This window comes from Apteryx rowi, unplaced genomic scaffold, assembly GCF_003343035.1.
Source record: "Apteryx rowi isolate R43461 unplaced genomic scaffold, aptRow1 scaffold_567, whole genome shotgun sequence".
Lineage (NCBI taxonomy): Eukaryota > Metazoa > Chordata > Aves > Apterygiformes > Apterygidae > Apteryx > Apteryx rowi.
The window spans coordinates 453,033-469,004 of record NW_020450835.1 but is presented as its reverse complement, the minus strand read 5'-3'; the positions used below and the strand labels follow the sequence as shown (position 1 = coordinate 469,004).

General features: G+C 58.5%; 1 protein-coding gene and 1 long non-coding RNA gene across 4 annotated transcripts; one reads left to right on the top strand and one right to left on the bottom strand.

The window, feature by feature from the left end:
- Positions 1 to 241: 241 nt before the first annotated feature.
- LOC112973808 lies at positions 242 to 2,398 on the top strand. Of its 2 annotated transcripts, XR_003256073.1 has the most exons (3): positions 242 to 335; positions 548 to 944; positions 1,751 to 2,398. It is a non-coding gene; the product is annotated as an uncharacterized LOC112973808 (long non-coding RNA). The 2 variants fall into 2 exon arrangements; XR_003256072.1 differs by lacking the exon at positions 242 to 335 and having other exon boundaries at positions 363 to 944.
- A 385-nt stretch (positions 2,399 to 2,783) lies between these two features.
- On the bottom strand, positions 2,784 to 10,806 carry HOPX (HOP homeobox). 2 transcript variants are annotated; one of them, XM_026082121.1, is made up of 3 exons: positions 10,128 to 10,806; positions 8,273 to 8,447; positions 2,784 to 6,615 (listed from the first exon to the last, which is right to left on the bottom strand). In XM_026082121.1, the coding sequence occupies exons 2-3, from the start codon at positions 8,414 to 8,416 to the stop codon at positions 6,538 to 6,540; spliced, it is 222 nt and encodes a 73-aa protein (XP_025937906.1). In that variant the 5' UTR covers positions 8,417 to 8,447; positions 10,128 to 10,806; the 3' UTR covers positions 2,784 to 6,537. The 2 variants fall into 2 exon arrangements, with proteins under 2 accessions (XP_025937906.1, XP_025937904.1); XM_026082119.1 differs by lacking the exon at positions 10,128 to 10,806 and adding an exon at positions 8,656 to 8,872.
- Between the last annotated feature and the right edge of the window lie 5,166 nt (positions 10,807 to 15,972).

Sequence of the window (15,972 nt, the reverse complement as noted above, 5' to 3'; positions counted from 1 at the left end):
TGCAGGGGGAGAAGGCAGCAGTGACAGCTGTGGGGAAAGGCGGCCTTCATCTAACAGCAAAAAGCCAAGAATGAAACAACTCTTTATTTTACTGAAACCCTAGGAGTTTGCAGTGCCAGACTGGAAAGTTCTTGAGTTGGGCAATAATACTGCTCAGAAAGGGATTAGCACAGAAGGGTTGAGGTTGGAAGGGACTTCTGGGGATTATCTAGTCCAACCCCCCTGCTCAAGCAGCGTCACCTAGAGCACGTTGCCTGGGACCAGGTCCAGACGGCTTTTGAATATCTCCAAGGATGGAGACTCCACAACCTCTGGGGTTGCGCCTGGGGGTGCAGGTGCGTGCACAAGGGGAGGGGGGGGGGGTGGACGCGGCACTGCACTGCCGCTGCTGTCCACCTCCATGTCGAGGAGTCTGCGGTGGGACTCCTGGAGAGACAGGAGAAAGGCTGCCGCCCTGCCTCTGGGAGTCCGGCTCATGCTTAAAAACCTTCATTTTCACTCGTGCCCTGCTCCGGGTGATTCGACGGCAGCRGTTTTCCACCCTTAGGGTCCTGCTTCCTCGGAGGAGACGGTGTCGTGGTGTCAAGGAGGGTCTGTGCTCATGCAGCGAGTCTGCTCTGAGGGAGGGAGAGAAGGTTACCAGACCCAGCTGTGTGAAACCAGCCCAAAGCAGAGGTGTCCCTGCGTGGTGGTCCACAGCCACTGCGTGCTGCACRGCTGCTCCTTGGCGTTCACGTCTGACGAAAGCCAGGAGCAGGAGAGAAGCTGAGCCCACGGTGTTTCTCTGTCCCTGCCTGGGGATCGTCCGGGCTCGGCGCTGTGCGACCCTGGCAGGACCTCTTGTTTCTGAGTCGCCCTTCCCTCCCCGCTCCAGGTTGGTAGTGACTGAGATGTGGTGGCTGCAGACTGACCTGTGTGCATGAAATGTCTCAGGCCGGTTTCAGGTAAGTCCGTGCATGGCTCTAATCCGGTTACTGACCTGGTCCGTAGCGTTGCTCAGTCCAGGGGTTAGCAGCCTACGCTGCGATCACGTGGCRCAACACGCTCAGCGGACTGCAGGGTTTTGTTTTGCTGGCCTGGGCGGATGGAAGTCTTTGTACCATGAGATAGCTAAGGGGGGTGGTGTCCTGCCTCCGCAAGGSCCAGGGGCTCCTGGCTTCTGCTGAGTTCCTCCTGGTTTGGGAAAGAAAAACGCTCCCTTTGAGGTTGCTGAGCCCTGGGTTATGCTATGCGAGAATGCACTGAAGAAAGGGGGTGGTGGTGAGCCTCCGAAACATCGCAGGACGGCATCAGGAGTGCCCGTCCCATGTGTGACGTGCCGGTCACAGCCCTTTGGCTCCTTCCCAGCGGCAGCCTGCAGTTCTGCCAGGGCTCTGGAAAAGAGGCAGGCTTGGATTTAAGTGAAAGCAAAGATGATTGGAAGCACAACAAACACATTGAATTCAGCAAGGGCAGTGAGAGATGGGCTTGGAAAGAGCTCCTTGACGAGGCAGGAGACAATTAGAGGGAGCTCAGATGTACTGCTTTGAAAACTTGCCATGTTTGGGGGACTCGYCCGTGACTTTTGAGCACCTCAGTACTCTTTAGCGAGTTGCTCTGCGATGTACCTCGTCCCCCCGAACCTTCGCTGTATGGAAGGAAGGGAGCGGACCTGGGGAGCTGAAGCATACTTAAAATATTATAAAAATATTATGAGCTGTTCCTGCTCCCTGTTACACTCAACCAGCTGCCAAACTCTCTTTGTTCCCAGATGGGAACGACAGTCTCGGGCAACCTGCTGTATATGGCTTCGCCACAGGGCTTCGCCGTCAGCCCTGTTTTGAAGGTGGTTCGCTTTCCTTCATCTCCAGCAGAGAAGAGGTCGGGTAGAAATGCACCCTGTGCAAAGACTTCTCCCATCGCTGAGGGCTTACTCAGAGAGTCTGCTGGGACTTGGTTTTTCTCTCTTCTGAAGCACCTTCGGTTATTGGCAGTGTGAGAGCTGCGGGAGCTTTGGAYGAGTCCCTGGTGTCACCCAGATCCGATGCTCTGGAACGGAGCCCCTCCCRCCTCACCCCAGCACTGCATTTCGCCCTCGGAAATTGTGGGTCTGCCTTGTCTTGAGGATGTGGAGACAGGTTGTGTGAGGACATTCCCACGTGTTCTTTCCGTATGCTGAGCTTCTTCCCCATCTCCCTTCTTTTCTAGCTCTMGAGTCAGAACCAATGAGGCAATAAACAACAATAAGGAAACCGAGCCCAGAATCCTCTCAAAATAAGAGCCTAAAATGGAAAGATTAAAAAAAAAATGTTTCTGAGCATGCACGTATGTTCGCATGGGACTTGTTTGGGGAAAATAAAGCGATTTCCAGTCTCACGCGCAGTAACCCTGGGTTTTCAGCCCGGGGCCGCTGACTGCACCCCGGGAGCAGTGCTGCTTTGATTACAGCRCGCTGCTGTCTTCGCTTCCAGCCGGGCACAGCGAGTCGCTGCGTTCCCACCGGAGGATGTACCTGCCCGAAGCGATGCTGCTGCCGCTCATCCGCGTCCTCGTRGATTCGGCTGATGGTGCCCGGCTGCCTGTGGTGAAAGAGCTGCTTCATCAGCYGCTCCAGGATGACTCCACCTTGCTGGTGGCGGTTCTGGCCACCACGCAGGGAAGAGTTCCCCAGCTTGGGCTGGCAGCAGCCCCGAAAGCAGCYGCAAAGCCGCTGCCCGTCCCCTGCACCTGCCGCTCTTCGCGCGGACGGCGGCCGCGCTGTGGCTCTCTGCTTCCAGASGCCGCCGGTTGCCCAAGTGGCCCGTGCCACCGGGTGCGCTGAGCTGCGAGGCGTCCCCGCGCGTCCTGCGACTCGCCCGGCCCGAGGCGCTGTCCCCTGCCTTCCTGCCGGCCAGAGAGGTGAGGCGAGGCGATGCAGCGCGGCGGCCTGAGCCTTTGCACCCTGCATCCCGCCGCCCGGACGCGCCCTGGGCGCGCCACGGTGGGGAGAAGCCGACCGGTTCTCCCGGGGTTTGCGATGCCAAGGGCAGCTGCCTTTTTGGAGTGAGATGCTGCCGCTCTTGCAAAAGCTCCCTGGGGAGAGATAGAAAGCAGAGAGGCCGGAGCAGCCCGGGATAGCAGCCAAGGGAGGGACCTGGGCTGCATCCCCTGATAAAGCAGTCTGGGAAAGTGGAGAGAGCTGGTGGGAACAGCCTGTCCAGGGAGTGCAGCCAGGCCTGGAGCTGAGCAGCCACGCTCCAAGCTGCGGACACGTGGGGGATGAGCCTGCAAGCAGTACATATACATATAYATACATATTTTTTAATACTGGTTCACAAGAAGCCTAATTTAGAGACGTATTTCTGAACTTGCTGCTTTTAGGCGGGTCACGGCTTCGGCAGGGGGAAAGGGCTTGGAGCAACCTCAGATTGCACTCATTTCCATGGCAAAGGCCAAGTTTTCTGGCTTCGGTCGCTGAGCTGGGAGATCTGGGAGGAGGTGCTGGAGTGGGCCTTGGCATCAGCAGTGCTGTGAAAAGGAGGGCGAGGAGTCCCACGCTGGTGCAGCAATCCCTCCTGCTGTAGGAATGCAGTTCCCCGAAATCTGAGCGTTTCTCCTTAGCAAGGAAATTCTTGGATTCAGCCAGGAGGAAGGGTACGAAGGGTATTTCTCTGCTCTGGAAGAAATCTTTCTCCGCACTTTTCCAGGCTCTCATTACCACCTTCCTCTCCTGGCAGCGAGTGGGCGACAGCTGGGGGCAACAGTAGCGTTGACTGAGACACGCAGGTCCAGTTAGGGCTGAAGTTACCCCATGGTCGGGGTGAAAGAAGAGGTGATGGGTCTTGGGAGGACAAGCGTGCTCTCTCTTGCACGTGCGGGAAGGAAGGGTGCTGAGCGTTCATGCCGTAGGGGACCATCCCGGGATGCCACGGCCACGGGGTGGCAGAGCCTTCTTGGGGGGCCAGTGCTGCTGCGAACGCGTACGTCCCTCCATGGCCACCCCGAACCCGCGTAGGTGGAGACGTGGGTTACGGACGCCGCGGCCTTGGCCAGGCTGGATGCGTCAGTGCTACATGAACTGTAGTTTGAAGAGCATCGGCGAGAGGCAGTGGCCTTCTCTCCCCGTGTCCTGGTGACAGCGGAGGAGGCAGGACCGCTGCTGTCCTCCGCTGCCGGCAGGGCTCAAGCGGAGGTGTGACAGCCGGCGGGCGGCTTCGAGAGCCGGCCCCGCCACGGTCCGACCCGACCTGCTCCGTCATCGCTCCCCCAGGCTTCCTATGGGCTTGACTCAGTTCAACCCCGAGGCGTTCACAGTGAAGGAGACTGCTAAGAAGGTGACGTGCTCCGCTCGGCTCCGGGATCTGGCTCGCCCCGTTAAGCACTGAGCTCCTGTGGAAACGTGTCCCGCTCCGGACAGCTGAGATCGACCTCYGGGCTGGACTGTGGCCGGAAAACCTCCTGGAGCGCAGCACAGGGGCAGCACCCCGCAGGAACGCCTTCTTGTGAGCAGCTCCCTCTTACCAGGCTTATCTGGGGAGTTAAATAAAATCGTCCTTCCTTAAGAGCAAAATAGCAGAGGAAAAGAGTGGAATTTGGCCTGATGTGGGCAGCCTCTCTGCCGGGGAGCAGTTATGTTTGGGGTTAACCACTCTTGTTGTTTCGGGTTAGTCAAAGACGTAATGAAATAACGGTGCTGCTGGGGGAAGGCAGCACGGGACCTGTTCTTTCACATGCAGAAACGTGACAGAGCGAAGCCAACAGGGCGCAGGAGGCTGATGCAACACAACTCCCGGCCTTGGGTTTCAAAACGTTTGCTAAAGTTTAGAGATCTTACTAGTGACACGCAGAGTTTCACGCTTGCGGCAGAAATAGAGACACAGAAGGCTGCAGAATGAAGATCCAGGGCTGGACTTGACAAGGTGCAAAGGTTAAGAGTTTGGAAATGGTGCGGGGGGGACGAGCGTGGGGTCAGCATGGCTTTTGGGCCCCGTTTTCTTGAAGGCCCAGGGAATGGGCAGACCCAGTGTTTTGCTTTGCATGCCTCTTCGATACCAACTTTGCAGGCTGGTTGAGCCTGCGTGGTTCAGATGCGCAGTTGTGTGACGTGGGGCAGAAGATTTGAGCTTTGCATTGGAGTTTTTGGAGTCCAACCCCAAAAAAGCAGAGCACCCCTCAGCATAAGGGAGGAGGAGGCCTGCTGCAAAGGCTAAGAAGGAAACAGGTATTGGTGCCAGACTCTGCAAACCAAACCCTGAGCTCCGGTCAAGCCTGAGGGTAAGTCAGTTTGGCAGCCGGACTGCTGGGGGGCAGCGCAGGCTGTGTGTGCCTCCAGCGTGGGACCCAGCACAGGGGAGATCATTTCCATGGTTCCTATGAGTTTGGTGTGTTTTGCACTGGCCACCCAACCATTGGCGCTGGGCTGGAGATACTGAGGCAAGAGAGATGCTTGCCAATACGGGAGAAAAGGCATAAATGAAAGTACCACTGAAGGAGAAGAACAAGCAAAAATACAGACTTTCCCAAGCACGTGGCAGTTTTGGTGCCAGTCAATGTATCTTAATCTTCTTCCGCTCAAGGAACAGAGGCAGCTGACCACAAACCAGGAGAGGATTAATCAGAGGATCCACTAATTGCTCCGCTAAGCCACCAAGCAGAGGATTTTTCTGAACGAGGTAAGGTCACTGGGTAATGGTGCCGGTTCCTTTTTTTTGCCCATGCACCGGCCTGTACAAGGAAGAGGGGGAGAGTTTGGACTTTGCGCAAGAGCTCCAGCATGGCCACATCGCCACGGCTTGTAGGTGGCTGGAAAGGTGCCAGTGTGGCTCCCTGCCCGCGTCGTTGCGGTGCCTGCTGAGGCCACTTTGGAGAAGCGCTGCCCTTCCAGAGGTGTTCGTCTCCTGCCGCTGGGACACGGAGCGCAGGCAAGGACACAACACRGCTCCTCTCAGCCAGAAAACTTTGCATTTTATTAATGCACCAGAAAAAACCCGACCAGTTCTTTCCCTTCRGTGACATTTAACAGAGATGTGAGAGGTGCATTCAAGGGGTCTTGGCTCGGRCTGGTTACCATGTAGGCAATCGGTTTGCCAATATCTTAGAGCTACCGTTTGCACCTGGAGCCAACCAAGATCACGCTGATGTCACTTCTGGTTTTCCAGGTGGCCTCTGCTCTGGATGTTAAAGCTAGCCCACATACTCTGTATCTGGGGATCATAAGGCAAGGAAAGCCTTCTTTTTTTTTTTTTTTCCCCACTCCTATATTTGGACCTTTCATGGTAGCTTTTCTGCGAGGCCAGGACACGGGCATGAGACTGCCTGGCCCTCTGCAGCCACTGTTAATGATGTGAATTGCTTGACAGGTTATGCAGCCATCGAAAGCTCTATACATACACGTATCTGTATATAATCTTTTTTTTTTTCTTTTTTCCTGGTTATGTACACTTTAAATAAAAATTATGTTAAATAGCAGGGTATTTGTTTGTATCGCAAAACCTATTGCGATGGGGGAAACCCAAGGAAACCCACTCTGAAGAGTTTTGCCACCGTTTGCGGCAGGTATGGGGACAGGAGCAGCATCCTCTAGTCCCTGACGGACCCACTCTCCGAGGGCAGCCCTTCAGACTTCCTCCACTCCGCCAGGCGCTGCTTGAACCATTTCTGGAGGAAAACAAACAAAAATAAAAACAAAGAGGGACTGAGCGCGCAAGGCTGAACAGACCTGCTGAATCACCTTGCTGAGGAGCAAACGGAGCCAGCGCGGGGGCCCAGGCGGGGGAAGCACGCGGCGCTGCTGTCTTTCAGTGAGTTGCTGTGTTGCTCCCAGTCAGCGCAGGCAGCGGGACAGCAACTCCTGACCCGGCGGTCCCGTGACCCACGTGGGCACCTCTTCCAAACCCCTTTCTCGTGCTCGGTCCAGAGCTTGGCAGGCCGGGCAGGTCCTCGTTTTAATGCTGTGCATCCAGATTTTTCTTATAAACAGAATGAGGGGGTGGCTAAGCAGCTGCTGGATGGTGTCTGTTTAAATGCCTGGAGCAGTGAAACCAAAAATGACGGGATCCGAAAGCGAACCCGCTTCAGAAAGGATGAGAGGCAAAACACAGTGGCTCTCGGTAGATTTAAGGACAAATAGCTTTAAAAAAAATGGGCTAGAAATGATCTAGTCTTCAAGCAATATACTTGGCTGTGTTATTCTCTATGCGACTTGGACTCGCTAAGCCAGCCCCCGGATCTGCTGATGCCGGTTCAACACAGCCGCAGCTCGAAATGGGGGATAAAATGCAGCTTGGCTAAAGCCACATTACCTCTGTAAGAACAGAGAGAAAATTCACGTGTGCCGGAAGCACAGCTCAGCCTTTTGTTTGGGAATACGCCGGTGATTTGCTTTGTTGCTGCTCATTTGGTTGCTATATTTGTTCGTGGCTATTTTTGAAGCTATTGTGGTGCCTAATGGTACAAACGTGATGTCCTCCGCAAGCGGCTCTCTTGCGCGAGCACTGCCTTGGACCACGTCCAGTCGGACGACGGCCTGGTTGACCTCCTGTTCCACTTCCTGCCCTGAACCGCTGTGTCCTGTCGCCTGGCTCTACCTCTCTGCATTGCATTTGCACTGGTAGTAAAACAGCTGCTATATATAGCCGGTAAAGCTCTCCAGATGTCAGGAGCGGCGACTCTCTGCGTTATATGCAATGCAGGCACTTTGCAGCTAAGCGCCCAGCTCTCGATCCCTTCCTTAACATGACCTTCATCTCTAGGGGCACCCTGGATTCAACGAAAGACGTGGCCGTCAGCGAAGGTATCTCCAGAGGCGTCCTGGCCTGTGCTTAGTCCTCGCTTCAGGAAAAAAAGGTCCAGTGCTATTTCTAAGGAGGAACGAGCAGCACCAGCACTGTTCCCGGGACRGGCTAGCTGCTGCTCGGCACTGGGGCACGCGACCGCAGAGGGGGAGGCTTCAAGGACGCAGGAGGCAGGAGCGTGTGGGGGACAGGGAGGTCTATGGGGGTGCAGTGTGGGGCCGGAGGAGTGCGCASAGACAGGGAGGTCTATGGGGGTGCAGTGTGGGGCCGGAGGAGTGCGCAGAGACAGGGAGGTCTATGGGGGTGCAGTGTGGGGCCGGAGGAGTGCGCAGAGACAGGGAGGTCTATGGGGGTGCAGTGTGGGGCCGGAGGAGTGCGCASAGACAGGGAGGTCTATGGGGGTGCAGTGTGGGGCCGGAGGAGTGCGCAGAGACAGGGAGGTCTATGGGGGTGCAGTGTGGGGTGCAAGCAGGGAGGCTGCGGAGGGGCGCAGGGCTGGGGGCCGAGGGGCGCGCACTCACCAGGGTCTGCTCCTCGGAGAGCCCCGTTTCAGCYGCGATGAGGCACAGCGTGGTGGGGTCGGGGTGCTTGTTCACCTTGCAGAAGTTGTACTCCAGGATCTCCAGCTGCTCCTCCGTGGGCGTCACYGGCTGCTCCGTGGCCATCTCCTCCCGGGGCAGGGCTACGGGCCGGGCGCTGGGGGGCAGAGGGGCCGGGGTTACTGCCTGCACCCGGAGCATTCCCATCCCCGCCAGCTCCCTGCTGCTGCGGCAGAGCGCGACCCCCATCCCAAACGCGCGCCAAGGGGCACCGCCGGGAGCCCCGGCCCCCGCCGGCCGCCCCTGCCTCAGTTTCCCCGCCGCGGCAGCCGCGAGCCCAGCAGCGCCTGGCTGAGCCGTCTCACCATCCCCAGCGGGCAGGAAAACGCAGCCTGTCCTCAGCTCGGCGGCCCCCCGCTGCCGTATTTATAGCCAGCATGACTCCCGYGGGGACAATTCCTGTTTACAGCCGTATTTAGGCCCGGACGTCACTTGGGGGTGATGTCACGGCAATGGGCACATGGTGGGGGGGATTTCTTAATTAATTGAAACCATTACTTCTTCTCTGGGGCAGGGGACAGGGCCTGGCACACAGCCTGGTGAAATCAGTGTGTGKTTTTTTTTGTCTCCCTGGCCACCAGCAGGGCTTGCGTAGGCGCCTCGCAAGCTGAAGGATGCAGGATGCGTTGGGAACGCGGTCTCGGAGCCGGCGGTCGCCTCAGTCCCCCTCCTGATCGACATCTTGGTCGCCTCCTCCGCGGCACGGCCCGACGCCAGCAAGGCTGGTGGTGAGTGGGTGGGCTGCTTTGCTTTTACTGGTATTTGGCATTGCCAGGTGTCGGGAGACACAGCCGGTCACGTTGCTCCYGTGCATCGCCGGACCGTTCGTTGCAGGCTCCCCGGTGGCGGGGACCCTCTGGGCCCCCTGCTCCCTTCCCCGGCTGCGATCCCGAACCCTGCCGTCCCCGGGATGCRGCCCATGCGCCTCCGTCGTGCTGCGCCCCAACTGCAGAGCTTTAAACCCGACTGCCCCGGGGCACTCGCTTCCCGGCAGCACCACTGGGAGAGGGGCTCAGCTCCGAAATTGCTCCGCAGCCTGCAGGGAGCCAGCGGGCTGGGGAGACCCCCTCCTTCGAGAGCTTCACCCCAAAAAGCAATGCCTCTCCRAGCCTTGCCTGCAGCAGGCTGCTTTGAGCAATAAACGGATCCTCTGGCAGCCGCGTAGGGGCTTATAAATAGATGCGGGCTGGTTGTGAAACGGCCTCGTCTGCTTGAGTCACTTAACCAGGGGTAGTAGCACGGCCATTGCACAAGGCTGGAGCRCCTTCCAGCGCCACGGCGCGTGCTGGTGGGCGGCGCGCCCGCCCCCCCCGCGCCCGACTGGGCAAGGCYGTCCCTAGCCCTCGGGCACGACGGGGCGAGCCGGCCTTGCCCGCGGCGCCTCGCCACCGCTGCTTCCCAGGCGTCGGGGAGGAAGGGGACAGGAGAAGTCCGCCGCTCCTGCATCACCCRTCGCCTCCGGAGGACGCATCTGGCTGGACCGCCATCAGCAGCAGGGCCCAGCAGCTCATGAACCATCGTTTGCAGCGTGCTGCGCTAACGGGCATTAACGTATGTGCATGGATTTGCATAAGAAACGCGCGACTCAACTTTCCTGCTTCATGTTCATGGCTGCTTCTTCTCCCGATAATCTCCGGGTGCCCAAGGCATTTTCCCGCAGGGTGCAGAACTTCCTACCCGCCGGCAGCTCAGGGTGCCCTGGCGCCTGGCATGCGATGCCCGATGCTTTTTCCTTGCCTCCTCTGCGCCCTGGGCCTGCAGGGAGAGCGGTTCTCACCTCTTGGGGCTGCGCGACGGCTTGCAGGAAAGCCTCAAAACCCTGGGGGGGTCCTGCGGGGCTCTGCAGGTCTCTCCGCGCTGGGGGTGACTCACCGGGGCAGAGGTGGCAAGGCCGGACGCGCTGCCGCAGCAAAATCACAGCGCTGGAGACACTCGCTCTGCGGTACGAGCCCAGCTCCAAAGCCCTGGGGAAGCCACGCTCGGCTCTGACTAACCACGCTGCTTTTAGGTGGAGCGACGTGAGAGCTGCCCCCGGGCAGAGCTCGCAGGTGCCTGCGGGTGCCCGGGGCTGCGGACGGCTCCTGCCGGCATCGCCGTGCGTGTGTGCGTGGGGGTCCCTGCGTCTCCGGAGGTTGCGCCGTGCTGCGCCGCTCCCCGTTAGCGTGGCCGGCGAGCTGTTTAAATGCGCCTCCAAGGGGCTGGAGGCGGCTGCGGCCGCTTTTAGCTCGCAGCTATTTCCTGCCGCCGGGGATCGAAACAGCGAGGGGGGCCGTCACGCAGAGGGGCCCTGCTGCCCTCCCTCGATCTGCTGCAGAGCCGCGGCGGAGGCGTTAAAAACAAACGGGACCCTGCCGTAAACGAGGAGACGCCACCTGCCACGCGTCCTGCCGACGGCCGCTCGGCCTGTTAGGTGAAAACGTCTGACGCGAGCAGCGCAGGCAGCAGCACAGCAGCTGCCGGAGCCCACGCAGGTCGCCGTGGCCCCCCGGCCCGGGGTCCTGCTCGAGGGTCTCTGCCTGCCCCGGGGCAAGGACCGTCTGTCCCATCGCAGCCCGGCCGGGTGCTGCTCCAGCCGCCCCGGCATCGGGGGCACGGGTGAGCTCCCCCCAGCGCATCCCTGGCCCTACGGCCACCCCAGCACCCCGGATCAAAGCCTGCGCTTACCTGGAGCTGGCAGGGAGGAGGCAGCGCGTAAAAAAAATCCCCCACAGGTCTTCGGCAACTGCTTAAGTACCTGCGTGCGTGCGCGCGCGTGTGTGTGACAGGTTGGGACCTGAAAAACCTGCCGCAAATCGCCAGGGCTCCCGGGATCCGCAGCCGCTCTCGGGGCTGGTAATTCAGGTTTGGCACCCGCCCGCCTTGGCAGGGATCAACGCATGGTTGTATGCGCTCCGGGGCTCTTGGTGGCACGGTGCAGGGCTGGGGAGCGGGGCAGGACGTCCCCCTGTGCCGCCAGCCTGTGCTCTCCCCGCCGAAAGCAGCTGCGAGCCGCCGGCTCTGTGACAGGGTGCATTGGACGGCAGCTGAAATAGAGGCGCCTTTTAGGGGGGGAGCTGGTTGTCTTTCAGTTCACAGGATGCTGGAAAAGGATGCTGGAAAATCAGAGGGGTTGGAGAAAGGGCTCGTGAGACGCTGACCGAGGGGTTGCAATGGCTTATCTGCCGGCGCGAAAGCAAAACCGGCGCTGGGAGCAAACAGCTGAAGAGCCGGCTGGAGCCTGGTGCAGGGATCCCTGCCCCTTGGGAGAGGTGGCTGCGGCCAAGAAATCTGCCGTACGTTCAGCAACTGAGCCAAAACCGTCCCGAAGACTGGATGGCTCCGTAGCGTCAGTGGAGACAGGGGCCAGGGCGAGGGGATGGCGACGCGATCGGTGCTGAAGGGCAGACAGACCCACGCCAATTTTCCTCGCGGGCTGACGTCAACCGAGCAAGAGTACTTGCACCGCGCGGGTAGCCTCGCTGCCTGACAGGCCAAGCGGTGCTGTCTGATCCCTGCCGGAGGAGGTTCTGGGGAGAAGACCTGATCCTGCGTGCCTGGGGCAGGCGCCTGGCCAAGGACACATCTCCTGTTTACTGCCAGCGCTGAGCAACCGGAGCGCGGGTAGCGCTGGCTGCAGAGAAGCAGGTTTCAGGACGCGTCCGAAGGGATGCTTCTGGTGGCCGTGGCTGGAGGAACGAGGGTGCAGCGGACCCCTGCAGCGGGGCACAGGCCTCGATTTTGAAGCCGGTGCACGAGGCACAGGCGGAGGCCCTGAATTGCATCCTGCCACACGCTCAGCAGGGCTCTGGTGGGTGTCACCACCTGCCTGCCCTCCGCTGGCGCTCTGCCCAGGCACCTGCTCCCGGCCACCCTTGCAGACGGCACAGCTGGGAAGAGAGTCTGGTCCGGAACAGATGTTTTCATGTTTGCATGCCAGCTTTTATTTTCCTGCATGTATGTGCCCCAAGCTTTGCAACCTGCGAGTAACCTGGCCGGCAGGAACAGGAACGGTTCCCCTCTTCCCTTGTTTGTTACCATCAATGGAGAGAAAGTCTTTAATGTGGAAAGAAGCTCTTGCCTTCGCCTGCGGACCCAGCCCAGACTTGCACCGGGAGAGCTGGCAGCACCGCGCTTCAGGCTGAGACACGCCACTGAAACGGCTTCCGAACCGCCGGGAGTCCTGCAGTGACAGCACAAACGTCACGCTGTGAATCTGACGGTGCCTGGCTGGCAAACGCCAATGCTTTTTGGATCCGGAAATCTTTTAGGTTCCATTCCTGTTCCTGGGAGACGGTCCCTGTGCTGTTGGAGTTTGCACCTCGCCTGGTGTGATGAGATCCTGGCCCAGATGACATCCCTCGGGCAGCAGAGTTAGATTAAATAGAAATAAAATGCAGAGTGCATCCAGGGCTGTCCTGGCATCTTCCTTCCCACAGGAGAAAATATTGCAGCTGCTGTGCCGCGTGTTTGACATGCTGTGCACGGCACTGCAGCATGCAGCGAGGCGTCGGCAGCTGCAGGCTGCGGTTGGCATCCTGCTCCTCTGGACCCCGCTCCCAATTAGCATCCAAGACTTGCATGATAGCGGCAAGTCGCCTGGAGCCGCTTTGTCGGGGCGCTGGGGACACAGCTCACGGCCATCCCGGCCCAAGCGCTGCCCCACTGAAGCACCGTGGAGACGGGATGGAAGAACGATGAAGAGGAGCGATTGGAAGCGCCGACCCATGAGGAGCATGAGGAGTATAATTCAGGTTCCCTGACTTTCTGACTCGTTCACACCGCCTCTTTGCACACACGTCTCGCTCCTGTATTTTGTGGGGATGTTTTTCTTCCTGTAAATCGCAGTTAAACGCAGCATCTCTTGTCTGGGCTCTGAGCAGAGTGTTTCTCCTTTTTCTAATTAGGTGAGAGAAAAAAAAAAAAGTAAGTTTCTCAGAAACTATCCTCCCCCCAAGAAAACCAACCCCAAAGAGAGCAAAACCTCCCCTTCTCCTCTGAACGAACCAATGCAAAGGAAAACTGCAAAAGTCATCTTCTGCTTTGTTTTCCGGTGGTTTTCTTTTTCTTCTTTTTTTTTTTTTTAATGATGTGCTGTTTTTTTCTGGCTACTAATCTGAGAAAAGTGGCTGAAAACACAGCTTTACTGATTCTTTTGGCTTCCATTCAGTTACAGAAGAGTTTCCTAACAGGCCAGTACTGACTAAAAGGATAATTCCTGCAGTTAGTCAGATAGATTTCTACCTGCCAAAACCACTTGTCCCAAGAGACCTTAGGAGGTCAGTTGCTCTGCAGGGTGCAGCTAAAAATTGCCATTATGGGACACCCCAAAACACAAGAAGTTGAGTTAATCACTGTTTTTTTGATCACAGAACTGGCAAAATAGCAGCGGGAGATGAGAAAGATCAGGAATCGCTGCATACCGAAACAGGCTTTCGTCAGAAAAGCATGATATCGTACATGCCCGTGGGGCAGTGCTGAGCCCCTACTGCCACGTCTCTGCGACTGTCCCCTTGCCGCGTTTTCCTCGGGAATACCGATGCCAGCTGCAGCCCGAGAGCCAGCGGGACGCAACACGGAGCGTCGCGGGGGCCGGGAGGAAGGGCAGGCGGCACAGTGGGAACGGGAGGTGGTGGGCACGGGCGGATCCTCGCTGTCCTTGCTGCTGCTGCAGCAGGGCTGGCCGCCCGCTGCCCGCCCAGGCTTAGCAATAGTCTCGGCCTCGCTCTTGCCTGGTGGAGTTTCATTTTGCTTCACTAAGCAGGGCTCAGCCCGTCTTTCCTCAGCGGCAGAACTGGCCAAGGCCAGAGAGATATGAATCACTTGTGACTTCCAAAACGATCCCCACCTTTTCTCTGTCCATGGGATACAGCCGTGCGGATGGAAACTGTGGCGTTTTATTGCTCTTCCAGTTGTTCCAATACTTCTCAGAGAACGGTGTCATCTCATCGGTATTTCCATTTGCAATCTCTGCCCGGGGTACAGCCTTCCGCCCTCCTTCTCTAACCAGATTGTTTCGAAGTGACTAAAACAGGCGCTGATACTTGCAGTTCCTTGCCAGGAGACTTTTCGACAGCGCTGCCCTTGCTTGTAGGCAGAGCGTGCCCCGGCACGCAGAGAACCAGCTGGGCATCACACGTGTGAACCGCCTGCTGTACCCAGCCCAGGAAAACACTGGCTCCAGCACTGGATATCATGAAAGCAGGAAAGAGGCTGGAGGAGACGAGCCGATCTGCTCTTTCCTCCTGGAACGCCAGAGGAACGCAAAGAAGAGCGAGCACCTTCCAAAAATCCTTCTGGAGATTCAGACAGTCATGCATTTTTTACGGAACAAGTCAGGGAGCTGGGAGACTGGAAAAAATCTGCTGAAATCAGTCCTAGCCAGATCCTCGAGGCTAAAGCAGGCAGGTTCTGGAAACCTGACCAAAATATTTACATCCAGGCCAACGGGGGGACTTTATCCCTCTGGGATGCAGAGCAAAAGCCACTGGAGCAGCTTCTCGTCAGGGGTGAGCTTTGCTGCAAGGTTTGCATGTGACAGACGTGGCCTACTTGGAAATGCAGCGCCAGGTCTGCCCTTCCTCTCCATTCCAGGACGGCATGCTGTCCTGAAGGCCTGCCACAAGGACAGTTAGGACAAGGACCGCACTCTCCCCCGTGCTGCCCCCAGAGCGGGCAGCCCACTGGTGCCGGGCCAGTAAAGCCCAGCGCCTGTCTCCGGCCTTGGCGGCAGGTTGTTCTCAAGTGGCGGGAGCAGATGCAGCTCTGCGATGGCATGTCCCCGTGGGGTAGTAGGACAGGCTGGGGACATTCCCTGCCACCTCCTGTGTCACCAGTGGGGTTTTTTTTGGGTGGTAACATCAGTGCCCTGGGCCACATGGGAGGCATCCATTTAGCTGAATGAAGCCTCGCCAGGCTTTTTATGCCTTCTCCTGACCTCCCTCCCCTGGTGGGCTTCTCCCCATCTCCCGACGGGGTGCCACTTTTTGCGGGGGGGCTGGGAGGGTGCCCCTCTCTGTGGGTGTCAGCTGCCAGCGCTGCGGGAGGCGCCTGGCCCCAACACCCGCCTGGCGACGGCTGTTACGCGGCAGCTGGTGGCGGGCTCGGTTTCTGTCAGACCAGTTTGGGTAGGCAGGTGGCACAGGGTGACCGCGGGTGCCTCCTGAAAGCCGACCTCGGGGAGGCCCTCACCACACAGGGCCTCTGGCTCCCGGGGTATCAGTGCAGGCCCGAAAGCCAGGAGTGTGCCCAGCGCAGGCACCTCCACGCAGCGGGTGCCATGGGTGTGACAAGGCCTCCTCGGGGTGTTTGCAGCCCCCTTGGGGGCTCCTTGGGCTGCTGCCCCCGGCTCAGCAGCTCTCCTAAAGCAGATAACGTGGGGTCCCAGCACAGGGCGAGGGGCTTGGGTGCCCTCGGGGTGGCGGGGCCCAACTGCCCCATCCCCAGCCCTGGCCTTCCCCGTGGCCCTGGAGCTGGGCTTCAGGATGGGCAGGGAGAGGCTCCCAGTTTAATCCTTTAAACAAACAAACAAACAAACAAATTAAATCCTATTTTAATCCCAGCTGGTCAGTCGTGACCTTTAGGGTTTTACAGCAGGGTTTCATACTTTGCTGTTTCTGGTGACCACGGAGGAGTCTGAACTGCAG